At 41.0% G+C, this 19,492-nt stretch overlaps 1 protein-coding gene across 1 annotated transcript in view; it reads left to right on the top strand.

Annotated features, from left to right (window-relative positions):
- The window catches only part of LOC132395152 (alpha-N-acetylneuraminide alpha-2,8-sialyltransferase-like), a 75,079-nt gene that overhangs the window by 24,627 nt on the left and 30,960 nt on the right, over positions 1-19,492 (top strand). The window contains exon 4 of the mRNA XM_059971451.1: positions 14,306-14,418. Within this exon, the coding sequence (XP_059827434.1) occupies positions 14,306-14,418 (113 nt within the window). The remainder of the gene's footprint in view (positions 1-14,305; positions 14,419-19,492) is intronic.

Genomic DNA, 19,492 nt, shown 5'->3' with positions numbered 1-19,492 from the left:
CCGACTCAACCTGGTGGTTAACCTTTAGGGTATCCTACACAAGGGCTCTCAAGTCCCTTTGCATCTCTGCATTTTGAATTCTCTCCCCATCTAAATAATAGTCTGCCCATTTATTTCTTCCACCAAAGTGCATCAACATATACTTTCCAACATTGTATTTCATTTGCCACTTCATTCCCCATTCCCCTAAACTATCTAAATCTCTCTGCAGGCTATCTGCTTCCTCAACACTACCCACTCCTCCACCTATCTTAGTATCAGCTGCAAATTTAGCCAGAAACCCATTAATCCCGCAGTCCAAATCATTGACATACATCGTAAAAAATAGCGGTCCCAACACCAACCACTGTGGAACTCCACTGGTAACCAGTAGTCAGCCAGAATAGGATCCCTTTATTCCTACTCTCTGTTTTCTGCCAATCAGCCAATGCTCCGCCCATGCTAGTAACTTCACAGAAGTTCCATGGGCTGTTATCCTTATCTTGCTAAGCAGCCTCATGTGCGACATCTTGTCAAAGCCCTTCTGAAAATCTAAGTACACCACATCTACTGCATCTCCTTTGTCTACCTTGCTTATAATTTCCTCAAAAAGTTGCAGTAGGGTAGTTAGGCAGGATTTCCCTTTCAGGAAACTATGCTGGTTTTGGCCTATTTTGTCATGTGCCTCCAGGTACTCCATAATCTCATCCCTAACAATTGATTCCAACAATTTCCCAACCACTGATGTCAGGCTAACAGGTCTATAGTTTCCTTTCTGCTGCCTCCCACCATTCTTAAATAGCGGAGTATCTTCTGCAATTTTCCAATCAACCGGTAAAATGCCAGAATCTATTGATTCCGGACAGATCATTGTTAGTGCTTCTGCAATCCCTCCAGCCACTACCCTCCAAACCTGAGGGTGCAGTCCTTCAGGTCCAGGAGATTTATTCACCCTTAGACTATTAAGCTGAGAACACTTTCTCGGTCAAAACTTTCACTGCACATTCTTCATTTCCCTGACACTCTTGAATGTCTGGTATACTGCAGATGTATTCCACTGTGAAGACTGGTGCAAAATACACATTCAGTTCCTCTGCCATCTCTGCGTCACTCATTACAATATCCCCAGCGTCCTTTTCTGTTGGTGATATATCTACCCTCAGCTCTCTTTTACACTCTACATGCTTAAAAAAGCTTTTAGTATCTCCTTTGATATTAGTCCCCAGCTTCCTTTCATAATTCATCTTCTTTCCTAATGAACTTCTTAGTTTCCATTTAAAATGTTTTAATAGCTTCCCAGTCCTCTATTTCCCACTAGCTTTGGCTTCCTTCCCCCCCCCCCCCCCCCACCCCGCTCTTTTGCTTTACTTTAGGAGGATTACAAGAGGAGAGCTTGCATCCTCTGCCACCAACCTCATAGTTCACTTACCCCACACTGCTCATTCTTACCTCATACCCAAGATCCACAAATCTGACTCTTCAGGTCAGCTCGTTGTTTCTGCTTGCTTCTGCCCCACTGAACGCATGTCTGAATATCTCAACTCTGTCATGTTGCCCTTGGTTCAGTCCCTTCCCACTTACACCTATGACACTTCATATACTCTTGATCCATTTAAGTACCTTCGGTTCCCTGCCCCTGATCACCTAATTTCCAGTTCTTATACACCTCTATCCCCCATCAGTCTAAGATAAACATGCACCTGCCACTTTATGTCAACATGTCAATCTTCAGGTCATACTACACAAGGACTGGTGTTAATATTATTTTGTGACTGTACAGTATGTGCTGGTTCATAACTATATGTGCTGTGCTTAACTATATACTGTATCTGTGTATGGCTGAATGATAATAACTTTGAAGTTGAAATTGAACTTGAAGGTATAGCCAATGGCACCTGCATCGGTTCTAGCTATGTCTGCTCTTTCGTTGGTGCGTGGAACAGTCCATATTCCAAGCCTTTCCTGACAATGCTTCCCAACTCTTTCTACACTATATTAATGACTTGTCAAAAGCACAAGTTCTGGAGTGGCATGTCTGAAGATGCTGAGCTTGTCATCGACTTTGGATCCAACTTGTTTGGATCAAAGACCAACACAATTGAAGGATGGTGCTGGGGGCCAGCCCACAAATGTGAGCCCACTTCCTGTTGCAAACATTGCATGTTCTCTTTAATAATATATTTTGTTATATCTACCTGATACGTTTTATAAACGTACTGACTCTCACTGCTATCTTGACTATACCTCTTCCCCAATCTGTCACTTGTAAAAATGTTGTTCTCTTTTCTTAGTTCCTCTGTCTCCATTGTATCAATTCCCAGCATAAGGCTTTCCTTTCAGAACATCAGAGTTGTCTTCCTTCTTCAAAGAATGGGGTTTCCCTTCCTCTACCAATGGTGTTGCCCTCACCCACATCTCACCCCAGGGCAGCATTGGCAATATAATTTTTAGGCAATTGGAAGAAAGCATAGGAGAAATGTTATTTTTTTGCACAGGTTGTGGTAAGTGCAACTCTAATTTTCAGTAAAGGAAACTAAAGGATATACAACAAATATGGGGGGATCTGAGGGGGATTGCTTACACCCAGAGAATAGTGAGTACCCAAAGTACAATGCCAGAGAGAGTGGTGGAAGCAAAGTTCTCAACAGTATTTGAGATGACATGTAACCATTTCAACTGATGTTACTATCTGAGTTGCCTAGGCATTGAATGATACATGCCAAATCTTAGAAGATTCAGTTAATGCTGATGGGTGCTTACTGTTTGGCATGGATCTGACGGGGTGCAAAGCCTGGCTCCATGCCCTATGGTATGCTTCTGTGACCCCTAATATTACCAAGTTGTGGTTTGAAAATGTTTCTTATACATACAAATATTTTGAACTGCACACAAAATCTGTGAGATAAAGAAATGAATTGTTCATCCTGTTGAAACGTACATGCAACAGAATAAAAGAACCAGCAGCAACAGAATACACCTGGAGTCTGGTTTTGATGCTAAAAACTACTATTTATTAGTAACTACTTAATATAGTAACGTAGACCAGGTAAATCGAAAGTTAGCAGGTTTATGCACATATATGTGTGTAAATATAATTCCCAAACCCATTCAAGCTCGAGAGGTAGGATTTAAAGTCTTATGATGGTAATGTAAGAAAGGTCAGTTCAACGCATGGAACTGGTGGGGCGCAGAGATGGGGAGGAAAATAGGAGAAAAGTGAATAAACTCAGGCAGAGACACTGTGGAAAACTGGTTAAGGCAACTGGTCAACCGTCGTTGGTCTTCCGTAGTCGGAGTCTGAATCCACTCTCGAGTTAACCAAACAGAGCTAATCACAAAGGGTACCATCTTCAAGGGTACCACCCAGGCAAGGGTAAATATATCAGTAGCCTCCACAGGGTCAGCCCTTCTACACACCATGATAGCCATTGATCGATCCTCAACCCGCCCTTGTGGGCACTCGCAAGTTTCACCCAGTGACTTTTCTGTCCCTGGCTTCCTTTTCGTTGACCAGTCACCTTAACTCTGTGTCTCTGTGAGAGAGTCATCTGACCTTGCTTAAACAAGCACGCTCATGAAGCATCTGTAAACATCAATTATTCATCATATAACTCCACCTCTCTTTGACCATAGCAACCCAGAAGCAGGCAGCAGTACTGTAACCAGTTTCTCTCTCTCTTTTAAAGGCACAGTCCATGTCCATCACACCTCCCTCTAAAAGGGAAAATTTTTATCAAGGAACAAAATTTTTAACTGTAGATTACAGAGTGTAAAGCAATACATATGTAACTACCAGATAACACATTACAGAAGTGTATACAAACTTTAATTTAACACCTGGATAAACAATCTGCGATAATGTTATCAGTACCTTTTACATGTTTTATTACCATGCCATATTCCTGCAAAATCAGATTCCGGTTTAGTAACACTGTGTTCTTGTCCTTGATCTTACTCAAAAACACCGACGGATTTTGATGAGTGTAAATCATAAGTGGTTTGTGTGCAGGACAAAGGTAGACATCAAAATGTTTCAAGGCCAAAATGAGTGACAATAACACTTTCTCGATGGTGGAATATTTCTTCTGATGTTCATTAAATTTCCTTGAAAAGTAAGCTACAGGATGTTCAACTTCATCATCATCTTTTTGTAACAGAACTACCGCAGCAGCTTTGTCACTGGCATCCACAGCTATCGAAAATGGCTTTGTAAAATCAGGTGCTCTGAGCACAGATTGTTAACATAGAATAGTTTTCAATCGATCAAATGACTTCTGACATGGTTCAGTACACACAAACTTTTTGCCCTTCTTTAGTTGATTAGTTAGGAGAAGGGCAATATCAGTAAAGTTTTTACAAAACCTATGGTAATATCCAACCATTCCCAAAAATCTTCTTAAAGCCTCCTTACCCATCGGCACCTCAGCAATTGCCTGAACCTTGGCCTGAACAGGAACCAATTGGCCTTTACCTACTACGTGGCCAAGAAAGGTAACAGTGGCATGGCCAAATTCACTCTTAGTAAGGTTTTCAGTAAGGTTGGCCTTGGAAAACCTGTCAATCAGTTTTTCTACTGCTGAGATATGTCCCTCCCATGTGTCACTCTTTACAACTAAATCAACAATTTTGGCAACCATATTTTCTAACCCTCAAATCACAGAATTAATCATTTTTTTGGAATGTTCCCGGAGCACTTTTCATTCCAAAGGGTAAAACGTTATACTCATACAGTCCAGAAGGTGTTATGAATGCAGAGATTTCTCTGGCTCTTTCTGTCAATGGAACACACCAGTGCCCTTTTAACAGGTCAATCTTCGTAAGGAATTTAGCCTTTCCAACCTTACCCCAATACAATCATCCACCCAAGGGAAAGGGTAATCATCTGTCTTTGTCACTGCATTTATCTTCCTGTAATCGGTACAAAATCTCACACTACTGTCAGGCTTGGGGACGAGAACACAAGTGGAGGCACAATCAGATGTTGACGGCCTAAAAATAACATTTTCCAGCATGTATTCAATCTCTTGCTCAGCGAATTTACTCTTTTCTAAATTCATCCAGTAAGGGTGCTGCTTAATTGTGTCAACTAGACCTACATCCATATTATGCAGAGTGGCAGTTGTTTGTATGGGTACATTGGGAAATAAATCCTCATACTCAAGTAGTAATCTTTTCAATTGTTGTTGCTGCTCCTGCTCCAGATGGCTTAATTTGGTATCAATGTTTTCCAAAATAACAGAATTTCTGAGCTGCACTGAGACTATGTTTGGCTTGTTAAAGTTTTCTGAAATGTCAATTACCCCTTTCTCAGAATCTCCAGTTTCATATGTTCTCACAACAATACTGACAGGTGCTGTTTCTGAGTCATAATAATGTTTTATCATATTGATGTGTATTAGAGTGGGCTTTCTATGGTCAGGTGTTTTAATAACATAATTCAAAGAGTCATTTTTAGAGATTATTTGGTATGGCCCACTAAAATTTGCTTGAAGTGGATTGGTCAATATTGGAAACAGCACCAGTACTTTGTCTCCCATGTGATATGTCTGCTCTCAAGCTTGTTTATCATACCAGACCTTCATTTTATTTTGAGAACTTTGTAGATTCTGTTTTGCAAGATTACATACCCTGTTGAGTCTATCCTTGAATTCCAAAACATAACTCAACAAGCTGATATCATCACCTTCTCATCAGACCACTGTTCTCTGAGCAACGTCAAAGGTCCTCTCGGTCTGTACCCAAATACGAGTTAAAATGGACTGAGCCCCAACAATTCCTGCACTGAGTCCCTTACGACAAACAGGAGCAAATGTACCCCCTCATCCCAGTCTATTCATTTCTCAACACAGTATGCCTTAAACATTGTTTCAAGGGTAGAATGAAATCTTTTTACAGCTCCCTGGGATTCCAGGTGATATGCAGATGATGTAAATGTTTAGCTCCCATTTCATAAACTATCTGCTGGAATACTCCTGAGGTAAAATTACTACCTTGGTCAGATTGTATCTCTTTGGACAGACCAACCAAAGTAGAAAAAAACCTAATCAGGTGCTTTCACCACAGTTTTAGCCTTAATATTCATGAGAGGGATTGCTTCAAGGAACCTAGACACCATGCACATAATGGTCGACAAATACTGATGGCCAACTGCAATTTTTGGCATTGGGCCAACACAATCCACTAGGATTCAGGAATAAGTTTCTCTAAAAGCAGGTATTGGCTGAAGTGGGGTCGCTGGGATGGCGTGGTTAGGTTTTCCCACAACTTGACAAGTATGACAGGTCCTGCACAAGGTCACAACATCTTTCCTTAAATTAGGCCAGTAAAATTCCTCCATAATCCTGTTCACAATCTTCTTCATCCCAAAGTGTCCACCTAAAGGCATGTTATGAGCCAAAGTTAAAATCTCTGTCCTATGGACTTTAGGAACTACAACTTGGAGAATTGCCCATTCCTCACTCACAGGTACAGTAGGTGGACTTCACTTCCTCATCAATACTCCATCCTTGACATAATACCCTATTGGCACTTTCTTAATCTCATCATCTGAGACAGCTGTTTCTTTTAAAGCTTCAATATCAGAATCTCAATTCTGTTCTGCTATAGACTCCTTCCCAGATAAAGATAAACTTTCTCTTCAGACTTACTACCTACATCCTGTTGAAACATAGAGGATAGAAAAGTCTCTGATAAATCATCATAACCTGAACCCCAATTTTGACTATAATGGGCATCAGAATCAAACCGCCCAAAACTGTCTGCTTCGACAGACCTTTTATTCATATATTGGGTTACTGCGCAGTTGGGATAAATATCAGAATCCACATATGGATCGTTAGTGACAGGTTTGCTTGTTAGCTGCATTGCTGGAAAAGCTTCACCACCTGCAAGGTCATTGCCCAACAACAAAGAAACATTCTTCAGCGGTAATTCAGGTTGTACCCCTATCTTAACCTGTCCTGATACCAATCTGGACTTCAAAATCACCTTATGTAGAGGCAAGGAAACAGTCCCTTTCCCAATACCTCTAACAATATTGACTTCACCAGTTTTTGTCACGTCACCAAACACTAGAACACTGTCCAATATAAGGGACTGAGAAGCCCCAGTATCTCGAAAGGCCCAGGTTGACCCCTCCTTTATGGACACAAACCCATCTGATATGAAACAGTTGACTCCCTTCTTAACTCATTCAGACCCCTTTGTCCTTAGTGGTGTCTCAACAAACTGAAAAGAGGCATTCTGGACTGCCTCCTTTTCCTTTTCACTTCTCTTCTTCAGAATGGAACAATTAGTCATCATATGACCCAGTTTCTTACAATAACAAGAAGTAAGAATGGAAGATTTCTCCCTTGACTGCTTCACTTCATCCTTACTTTTGTCACTAGTTCCCTATTTAATTCCTGTCTTACACTGTGGGTTACCCTGCTACTCTCTTGGAAGCTCTTATTCAGGGTAAACTTAACCTTGTGGGTTACAGCAAACTCATCTGCTAATGTAACAGACTCCTGTAAAGTGGTAGCATCATTTTCATCTAAATATGTCTTTATCTCATAGGGATACAACTTTTTGAATTCTGCAATCACAAACAACTCTTTCAAGCTGTTAAAATCATCTTTTATATTTTTAGAGGTGCACCAGCAATCAAAATGCACAAACTTTTCATAAGCAAATTCCACATGTCTGGTTCACAGATTTCCTCAAATTCCTAAACCTTTGTCAGTAAGCTTCCGGTATCAACTCATAAGCCTTGAGTACAGCCTCTTTCAGTAAGTCATAATCAGCTGCCACTTCAAGTGAGGGGGCCGAAAATGCTTGTTGGGCTTTACCCTTAAATACACTTTGTAACAAAACAGATATGTTGTCTTTTGGCCACTTTTAATTTTGAGCCACTTTTTTAAAATGCAGGAAATATTTATCAACTTCTGTTTGCTTGAATGGATGTACCAATTTAACTTCTCGGCTGGCACTAAACCTATTACTAGGGTCTAACAGTAGAAATCCTTGCTGCAATCTATCTATTTTTTTCAGCTCAAACTGCCACATTTTATCTGCCTCCTCAGCCTTGAGCTGTTTTAGTTGCAACTCATGTGTTCTTTGCCTATCCTCAGCCTCCATCTTGATTTTTTCTACCTGAAGCTGAAGCTCAGCCTTTGTAGGTTTACTTTTAGCAAACATTTCCAACACATCTCCCACAAACACTTTACTGGATACATAATACTCTTCTATTAATGTCTCAATATGAGCCATCCTCATTTCAGTGTTCACCTTATGTTTTAACTTTTGAGCAATTTCCAACAACCCAGCCCTCATAGCATCATCCAATACTTCAGAGGTGGGCTTTGCCAGAAATCTATCAACCTCCATTGCTACCGATTTTCTACTCAAAGAAATGAAAAGGGGTTTCCCCAAACCGATCGATCATTAATCAATGAATAAATTCTATTTTGTTTATCTCCCAAATGAGCCCCCAGTATTTTACATACACGCAACGGTTTGAATGAACTGGGAGCAATAGAATACACTTGGAATCTGGTTTTGATGCTAAAAACAATTATTTATTAGTCATTACTTAACATAGTAACTTAAACCAATCATGTCAAAAGTTAGCAGTGTTATTCATATATATGTGTGTAAATATCATTCCCAAACTCGTTCAAGCTCAAGTGGCAAGATTTAAAGTCTTACGACGGTAATGTAAGAAAGTTCAGTTCAATGCACGAAGTTGCTGGGGGAAATAGGTATCTGTAAACCAAGGTGAAATCCACAATAGGAGAAAAATGGATAAACAGGTGCCGTTGTTCTTCCGTCGTCAGACTCTGAGTCCACTCTCAAGTTAATCAAATGTAGCTTATCACAAAGGGTACAATCTTCGAGGGAAAACTACCACCTAGGCAAGGGTAAACACACCAGTAGCCTCCATTGGCTCAGCCCTTCTACACAACGTGATAGCCACTGTTAGATTTCCCTGAACGATCCTCAACCCACCCTTGTGCGCACTCGAAAGTTTCACCTAGTGACTTTTCTGTCATTTTCGTTGACCAGTCACCTTAACCGGTATTCCACTCTGTCTCACTGCGAGAGAGTCATCTAACCTTGCTTAAATTAAACATGTGACGAAGCATCTGTAAACATGAATTGTCCATCATATAACTCCTCCTCTCTATCACCATAGCAACCCACAAGCAGGCAGCAGTACTGTAACCAGTTTCTCTCTCTCTTTTAAAGGCACTGTCCATGTCTGTCACACTGTTATCAATTTTTTGGTACAAAATAAACATTATCAAACCCATTTTTTGGCCTCCCCACATCAAGTATATATATATTAATGCCTATTAAGATAATCAATGGGATTTTTAAATTCAACAGATCCTGAATGCATATTCTCAGCAGGCCAAGTGGCATCTGTTGAAATAGCAATAACCTATATATTTCCAACTGCTTAGAACTGAGAAAGTGAGAAAACAAGAAAGATTGGAAAGGACTATGGGAATATATGAAGAGAATTCCAGATTTGCTACAGTGATTAGCAGTGAAGAAAGCCATTAATAGTTTAATGACAACAGTAGAAAAAGTACAAACAAAGTAACACGGAACCTATTAATTTAAATCTGTCATGTGTACACAAGCATATAAAATATTTTAGCTTTTTTTCTATTCTGATGCCCTTATCAATCAGTCAACTAAATGACTTTGTTTACAGCTTATCCCTTTGTCTTTAACCTGTCCTCTTTATCCCTTGCCCATCATCACTACAACATAAAGCGAAGAATGTTTATTCTTATAGATCTGACAAACTGGTTTGTAACTTGAAATATCACCTGTTTCTCCTTCCTCCGAAGCAGTCTCACTCTCTAATGATACCAACATGTTATTATCCTCACTGTATTCAGATGCTCTTCCCATTTTTACCCTGTAAATTATTTTCAATTATCTTTTGAAAGCACTAATCAATTGTGTTTATTCTTAAAGAAAATGAGTTCCAAATTGCAGTATATATTTTTTTGAAATCTCTTCCTCCATGCTTCTATTGTCCTTTATAAATCTGTTCTCTGTCCTCACACTAATAGCAAATGGAAATATGTTCCCCTTCCTATTAGTCTATTCTATCCTGCCTGCACCCATCTTGTACGCACTTAAGGAATCTCCTCTCCCTCTTTACTGCTTTGACTTCTGTGATCCTGTCTTGTAATTGACATCCTTCAATTGTGTCATCATTCTTGTAATTCCCTTCTGTGCTCGCTTCAGATCCTTCACTTTCTTTCTAAAACTGTACAGTCAGAAGGTACAGAAACAGGCCCCTCGGCCCACTACATCTGTGCCAACCTTTGGTTCGATGCGCTCCATATCTTGGTAATTAATAGAATTTAGGACAGTACAGTACATAGCCAGGTCCTTCAGCCCATGTTGTCACTGCTGGCCGTGATGACAAGTTAAATTGCATATTTGCCTTCACATGATCTATATGCCATTCAGATGTTGTGAGAGTATTTTTCTCCACCTCCCTCCAAGCAGTGCATTTCAGATTCCAACTGCACTCCTGCACTCCAGGTATGAAAATTCCAATTAATTCAGCATCAGAATCAGAATCAAAATTAGAACTAGGTTTATTATCACCAAAGAATAGGTACACAACACTGGAAGAACTCAGCAGGTCAGGCAGCATCCGTGAGAAAAGAGTAGCCAATGTTTCGGGCCGAGACCCTTCATCAGGAAAGATGTCCTGATGAAGGGTCTCGGCCCAAAACGTTGGCTACTCTTTTCTCATGGATGCTGCCTGACTTGCTGAGTTCTTCCAGCGTTGTGCCTATTCTTTGATCCACAGCATCTGCAGCTATATTTTTGTGTTATCACCAACATGTGTTGTGAAATTTGTTAACTTAGCAGCAACAGTTCAGTTCAATGCATAATATAGAAGAAGAAGAAAAATAATAATAATAATAATAATAATAAATAAGTAAATCAATTACAGTAAATGTATATGAATAGATTAGAAACTGCAAAGAGCAGAAATAATATGTATTTAAAAAGTGAGGTAGTGTCCAAGGGTTCAATGTTCATTTAGGAATTGGATGGCAGAGGGGAAGAAGCTGTTCCTGAATCGCTGAGTGTGTGCCTTCAGGCTTCTGTACCTCCTGCCTGATGGTAACAGTGAGAAAAGGGCATGCCCTGGGTGCTGGACGTCCTTAATAATGGACGCTGCCTTTCTGAGGTACCGCTCCTTGAAGATGTCCTGGTTACTTGGTAGGCTAGTACCCAAGATGGAGCTGACTAAATTTACAATCCTCTGCAGCTTCTTTCAGTCCTGTGCAGCAGCCCCCCTCCCTCCATTCCAGACAGTGATACAGCCTGTCAGAACACTCTCCACAGTACACCTGTAGTAGTTTTTAAGTGTACTTGTTAATATACCAAATCTCTTCAAACTCCTAATGAAGTATAGTCGCTGTCTTGCCTTCTTAATAACTGCATCGATATGTTGGAACCAGGTTAGGTCCTCAGAGATCTTCACACTCAGGAACTTGAAACTGCTCACTCTCTCCACTTCTGATCCCACTGTCAGGATTAGAGTGTGTTCCTGCTTCTTACCCTTCCTGAAGTCCACAATCAATTCTTTCATCTTACTGATGTTAAGTGCAAGGTTGTTGCTGCAACACCGCTCCACTAGATGGCATATCTCACTCCTGAGGAGACTGAGGTCCTTTAACATCTGCCGGACGATACTGAGGATGTTCTATGAGTCTGTGGTGGCCAGTGCTATCATGTTTGCTGTTGTGTGCTGGGGCAGCAGGCTGAGGGTAGCAGACACCAACAGAATCAACAAACTGGGGGTGGAACTGGACTCTGACGGTGGTGTCTGAAAAGAGGATGCTGTCCAAGTTGCATGCCATCTTGGACAATGTCTCCCATCCACGCCATAATGTACTGGTTAGGCACAGGAGTACATTCAGCCAGAGACTCATTCCACCGAGATGCAACACTGAGCATCATAGGAAGTCATTCCGGCCTGTGGCCATCAAACTTTACAACTCCTTCCTTGGAGTGTCAGGCACCCTGAGCCAATAGACTGGTCCTGGACTAATTTCCAGTTGGCATTATTTATCTATTATTATTTTATTATTTATGGTTTGATATTGCTATATTTCTACACTATTCTTGGTTGGTGAGACTGTTAAGAATCCCAATTTCCCTCGGGATCAATAAAGTATGTCTGTCTGTCTATTTTCAGTGAACAGCATCCTGACGTTGGTGTTTATGTTGTCCAGGTGGTCTGTGGTGGTGTGAAGAGCCATTGAGATTGCCCTATTGTGGTGATAGGTGATAGGCAGGAGCTCAGTCTAGTCATCACCAACCTCTCAAAGCATTTCATCATTGTCGATGTGAGTGCTACTGGGCGATAGTCATTAAAGCAGCTCACATTGTTCTTCTTAGGCCCTGGTGTAATTGTTGCCTTTTTGAAGCAAGTGGGAACTTCCGTCCATAGCAGTGAAAGTTTGAAAATGTCCTTGAATACTACAGCTAGTTGTTTGGCACAAGTTTTCAGAGCCTTACCTGGCACTCAGTTGGTCCTTCCACCTTGCGAGGGTTCACCCTCTTTAAGGACAGCCTAACATGGGCCTCTGAGACAGATATCACAGGGTCACCGGGTGCAGCAATGAACTTCATAGCTGTTGTTATATTCTCCCTTTCAAAGCGGGCATAGAAGCCGCTGAGTTCATCTGGTAGTGAGGCATCCATCCTCCTTTCCACCTAATCTGCCTTAGTCTTCTATGCCAGGTTCAAGAGCCCCAGTGAGATACAGCACCTCAGCTTCCATCTGTGTATGTTGTAGCTTTCTGGGTTATAGAGCAAGAAACAATCTGGCGGAGGAACTCAGCAGGTTGAGCAGCATTTTTGGGAGGAAGTGAGTTGTTGACATTTTGGGTGCTGCTGATTGATCTGATCTTTCTCTACCATACAATTAAAATCATGCATCATACTTTGTTTATGCATAATTTATCTCTCAATTTTATCCTTATGTAACCCTCTGTCCAAACTTGCTCATTAACTAACTTGGCTGACAGCCATGTGAATCAGCGGTGAGAGGGCCACGTTTCATAAGCAGAATGTCTAGGGTCAGTATGATTTGGGTTTAATGAAACAGGAAAGTAAGGATGTTCTGATTAAAGAACATTAATAGTAGCAAAAGCTGTGTAAATACTCTCCTATACACAATCATCATTTGCCAGGAAATGGAAGATTGGAGAATGGCATCAAATTACAAAGCAAGTATATTTACCAAATTTTTAATGTTAGCAAACAGTTACAGAAAAAGAAAATAAATTTAAAAGGTCCCATTAAGGTTAAACCAGTTCAATATGCACATAAACGTTGGATCTCATTTTTGGAGTAGTTGGGTATTGTTTTACTTATGCGATGAACCCACATTCTGTGTGAAGGACTCCACCCATAGTTTGAATTCACCTCGATGACAATCTTGAATGAACGGGCTACCTCAGGAGCATTGGCTCTTCCTCCTTTAAACCATTCATCTGCACAATACACTTCTTCAAGTGGGATTCTCCAAGCATCTTTGCTTGTGCTCTCCTCTGCACCTCCTCAGAAAAGACCCCAAACCAAACTACTGTCCTTCAGAAATCTGACCATCCCAACGCTCTGGAATGACCCAAAAAATGCTCCGTATCTTTAACTGAAGGCAAAACAACAGTGTATGAATCTCACTAACAGGACACACAGTATTTGCAGAAAATTACTAAAATAAAAAAAATACCTCACAGCACAGCAGTAGAAATCTTAACCAGAGTTTTACACCTACTTTCCTAAGTTTGTGTGTTTTGTGTACGACTGTGCTTTACACCCTGGTTTGTAGAAACATTGCCTCATTTCACAGTATACACGTATAGAGTTAAATGACAATAAACTTGATTTGACTGAAATTGTGCATCAGGACTGAGAATGAGGAGGGCAAGCTGGCCAGAATGGATGTGGTGAGAAAGGAGTCTGGGATTCATTATCTGAAGAGCAATGTAAAATGGTAGGCATGTTTGCCATGCAGGGTAGGAGAGAAGTGTTGAGTTGGGAAATACGGTATGTGAATGATAGACTGAGGCAGAGGGAGATGGAGAGAAAAAGAGGGGGGAAGGAGAGAGAGAGAAAGAGAGAGGAAATGAAAAACAGGTAGAGAAGGCAGTGGGAGGGAAGAATGAAGATTGAGTATGGTTACTGCAGAGAGATTTGCATAAACAGAGATGACTCACAGCATTGGGCTCCAATAAATAGTTCTGAATGTAGCTTAATTTTCTAATTGAATGATGTTTATTTTGTTCAGACAGATCCGTTTAAAGATCACAAACTTAAATATTGCTCAGTTGTTGGAAATGCTGGAGTTCTAATTAACAGCAGCTGTGGAGCTGAAATCAATCAGGCCGACTTTGTATTCAGGTAAGATAAGAAAGAATGGAAAAAATATAGATATCTCAGAGGTTTCCACAGCCAAAGAAATATACTTAGCCATTCTCAGTGTAGGAGCCACTTTGATAACAATACACATCCACAAGCTATTATTATGTGATAATTCCTTCATAATCTGGTTTGTCAGAGTCAGATTCATAAATCATGGAATCAGGCCCTTTGGCCCAAAGAGTCCATGATGACCTTCAAGCACCTATTTACACAAACCCCACTTTTCAAGAAGGGAGGGAAGGAGAAAACGGAGAACTATCGCCCTGTTAGCCTAACGTCAGTCGTGGGGAAGATGCTTGAGTCCATTATTAAGGACGAAATAGTGGCACATCTTGATGGCAGTAATAGGATTAGGCCGAGCCAGCATGGATTTACCAAGGGCAAATCATGCTTGACTAATCTGTTGGAGTTTTTTGAGGGTGTAACAAGGATGTTAGACGAGGGCAAGCCAGTGGATGTTGTGTACCTAGATTTTCAGAAGGCATTCAATAAGGTGCCACATAGGAGATTGGTGAGTGAAATCAGAGCTCATGGCATTGGGGGCAGGGTTTCAACATGGATAGAAAACTGGTTGGCAGATAGAAAGCAAAGGGTAGCAGTGAATGGGTGTTTCTCGGACTGGCTGGAAGTGACTAGTGTGGTACCACAGGGCTCTGTATTGGGACCACAGCTCTTTACGATTTATGTCAACGATTTAGATGAGGGCATTGAAAACTATATCAGCAAGTTTGCTGACGATACTAAACTGGGTGGCAGTGTGACATGCGAAGAGGACGTTAGGAGAATACAGGGAGACTTGGATAGGCTGGGTGAGTGGGCAGATACTTGGCAGATGTCATTCAATGTGAATAAATGTGAAGTTATCCACTTTGGAAGCAGGAACAAGAGGGCAGAGTATTGTCTGAACGGTGTAGGGTTAGGTAAGGGAAAAATGCAAAGAGACCTAGGAGTCCTAGTTCATCAGTCAATGAAGCTGAATGAGCAAGTGCAACAGGCAGTGAAGAGGGCAAATGGAATGTTGGCCTTTATTACAAGGGGAATTGAGTACAAGAGCAAGGATGTCCTTTTGCATTTGTACAGGGCCCTGGTGAGACCACACCTGGAATATTGTGTACAGTTTTGGTCTCCAGGTTTAAGGAAGGACATTCTGGCAATTGAGGAAGTGCAGCGTAGATTCACTAGGTTGATTCCTGGGATGGCAGAGCTGTCTTACGCAGAGAGATTGGAGAGATTGGGCTTGTACACGCTGGAATTGAGGAGATTGAGAGGGGATCTGATTGAAACGTTTAAGATAATTAAAGGATTTGATAGGATTGAGGCAGGAAATATGTTTCAGATGTTGGGAGAGTCCAGTACCAGAGGGCATGGATTGAGAATAAGAGGTCAGTTATTTAAAACAGAGTTGAGGAAGAACTTCTTCTCCCAGAGAGTTGTGGAGGTGTGGAATGCACTGCCTCGGAAGACGGTGGAGGCCAATTCTCTGGATGCTTTCAAGAAGGAGCTAGATAGATATCTGATGGATAGGGTAATCAAGAGATATGGGGACAAGGCAGGGACTGGGTATTGATAGTGAATGATCAGCCATGATCTCAGAATGGCGGTGCAGACTCGAGGGGCCGAATGGTCTACTTCTGCACCTATTGTCTATTCTCCCAAACTTTCCCCTACATTGTACCACTTGTGACTGCCAGAATCTGGATCAGAGATAAAGGCTCTAGATGAAGATTCTCTACCGGAAGCATCAACTGTCCATTCCCCTGCACAGATGCTGCCTGACCCACTCAGTTTGACCAGCAATTTGTTTCTTCTTCATTTGGCTTGTTCATGGGATAAATTTAGACCTGGGATCTTCAGAAAAGATTGAATGAGATCACCTATATCTCTCCTCCTTGGTTATTGGGCATGGTGGTTGTTTAAAGAGTTCTTGTCATTTTCACCTTAAAGAACATGAACAGTTTATTCAAAAGAACGTACATCTTGCTTGGTTTTGTACCAGATTTTTTGTATTAAAGTTTCCAGAATAGGAAATGCTTCAATCCAAAACCTTCCAATCCAATCCATATCAATGCAGCTATTAAGAAGGCAAGACAGTGGCTCTATTTCATTAGGAGCTTGAGGAGATTTGGTATGTTACCAAAAACACTCATAATTTCTACAGATGTACTGCAGAGAGCATTCTAACTGGCTGCATAACCTTCTGGTGTGAGTGGGTCGGGGGCAGGGGGTGAGTGTTTGCTATGTTGAAGTAAGCTGCAGACAGTTGTAACATTATCAGCTCCATCATGGGCACCAGACTCTGTAGTATTCAGGGCATCTTCAAGGAGTGGTGGCTCATAAAGGTGGCATTATTCAGGCCATCTTCAAGGAACAGTGGCTCATTAAGATGCCATCCTTTTTTAAGGACCTCCACCAATCAGGACATGCCCTCTTCTCATTGCTACCATCAGAAAGGAGATACAGAAGTCTTAAGGCACACACTCAACAATTCAGAAACAGCTTCTTCGCCACTGCCATCTGATTTCTGAATGGACATTGAGTCGATAAACACTCCCTCACATCTTTTTTTATTTGCTATTTTTGCACTGCTTATTTAATTTAATTATTTAACCTATATTTACTGTAATTTAGAGTTTACTTTTTTCTCTCTCTGTTGCCTTGCATAGCATTGGACTGTTGCCATGAAGTTAACAAATTTCACAACAAATGCCAAGGATATAAAACCTGATTCTGATTCTGATTCTGATTAAGTAAGAGAGGAATCCCTCAGAAATTCTTAGTTGAACAAAAGAGTTTCACATCAATGGATGAATGGTAATTATAGGCAGAGCCTCATTCCTAGACTTTAAAGTGGAAAAGACAACAGGTTTAAGTGATTTTCTAGAACTGATCATTTCTGATAAATAGGTGGAAATTAATAAGCAGATGCCTTCTGACCAACAGAGCACTGAATAGAAAGCTTTTTGTAAAGTAATGAATCCTAGAGATTCATTGACCTAATGACAGGTTAACAACATTCCTGCATCTCATTAGGTACAATTCTGGACTAATCCCATTTTCCATTGCTTAGCTTATAGCTTTCTGTGTCCTGGCATTGTGGTTTATTCCTTTAGGCAGTGTATTCCAGATTCCCACATCCTCAAGGTGAAAACATTTTCGGTTATTTCCCTTCTTAACTTCTTAACACTTACTTTAAACTTGTACCCTCCAGTTTTATACATCTCTGCTCTGGGGAATTATTTGTGAATAAATTCCATCTATGCTCCTCAATCATGTCCTGTCTCATTCTCCTCCATTCCAAGGAATATAAACCCAGCCTATATCCTGGTGATTCTCTTTGCACACTGTGATTCTATGCTTCAATTATACACTTTGTTAATTACGTTTTGATGTACCTTGCAATTAATACAGTAAGTAATATTTTATAGACAAGCAACTGGTTCAAAATATTGTAAATGTATTCCAAACAGTATAACAGCATAATTGCATATATGAAGCTTTATAGTTGGTGTCACTGGCAAGGCCACAGATGCTTTACAAAGCAGCTATAATGATGCACACTCACCATGTGCAGAATGTACTGGTGATGGGCAAATTAATTTCCTAAACATACTGGATGTCATAAGGAGATATATCTTTGGCAGGGAACATATCATTGAGAGAATAATCCTGTAATATTGAAAAAAAATAAACAAGAACACCCAGGAATTTATATGATGCAGAATTATAGATCTGTATGAAATTACACTACAAATGGTCAATGACCACTTTTTAGGCTGATAAGTAGTAACATAGAAAACCTACAGAACAATGCAGGCCATTCTGCCCACAAAGTTGTGCCGAAAGTGTCCCTACCTTAGGAATTACTAGGCTTAAATATTGCCCTCTATTTTTCTAAGCTCCATGTATGTATCTAAAAGTCTCTTAAGAGACCTTATCGTATCCACCTCCACCACTGTTGCCGACAGCTCATTCCACACACTCGCCAGACTCTGAGTAAAAAATGTACCGCTGACATCTCCTCTATACCTACTCACCAGCACCTAAACCTGTGTCCTCTTTTGGCAACCATTTCAGCCCTGGGAAAAGCCTCTGACTATCCACACAATCAACCCCCTCATCATCTTATACACCTCTGTAATGTCACCTCTCATTCTCTGTCGCTCCAAGGAGAAAAGACCGAGTTCACTCAACCTATTCTCATAAGGCATTCTCCCCAATCCAGGCAACATCCTTGTAAATCTCCTCTGCACCCATTCTATGGCTTCCACATCCTTCCTGTAGTGATGCGACCAGAGTTCAGCACAGTACTCCAAGTGGGTTCTGATCACGGTCCTATATAGCTGCAACATTACCCCTCGGCTCCTAAATTCAATTTCAAGATTGCTGAAGGCCAATACACTGGACGCCTTCTTAACCACAGAGTCAAACTGTGCAGTTGCTTTGAGCATTCTATGGACTCGGGCCCCAAGATCCCTGTGATCGTCCACACTGCCAAGAGTCTTACCATTAATACTATATTCTGCCATCATATTTCATCTACCAAAATGAACCTCTTCCGGTTTATCTGGATGGAACTCCATCTGCCACTTCTCAGCCCAGTTTTGCATCCTAGCAATGTCCCGCTGTAACCTCTGACAGCCCTCCACACTATTCTCAACACCTGCAAGCCTTTCTGTCATCAGTAAACATACGAACCCATTCCTACACCTCAGCATCCAGGTCATTTATGAAAATCATGAAGAGTAAGGGTCCCAGAACAGATCCCTGAGGCACTCCACTGGTGACCAACTTCCATGCAGAATATGACCATTCTACAACCACTATTTGCCTTCTGTGGGCAAACCAGTTCTGGATCCACAAAGCAATGTCCCCTTGGATCTCATGTCTCCTTACTCTCTCAATAAGCCTTGCATGGGGTATCTTATCAAATGCCTTGCTGAAATCCAAATGCACTACATCTACTGCTCTCCCTTTATCAATGTGTTTAGTCACTTCCTCAAAAAATTCAATTAGGCTCGTAAGGCATGATCTGCCCTTGACAAAGCCATGCTGA

Source organism: Hypanus sabinus, chromosome 6, assembly GCF_030144855.1.
Source record: "Hypanus sabinus isolate sHypSab1 chromosome 6, sHypSab1.hap1, whole genome shotgun sequence".
In the NCBI taxonomy this organism is placed as follows: Eukaryota; Metazoa; Chordata; class Chondrichthyes; order Myliobatiformes; family Dasyatidae; genus Hypanus; species Hypanus sabinus.
Note: the sequence above shows the minus strand (reverse complement) of the source record. Positions and strands in the feature narration are given on the sequence as shown.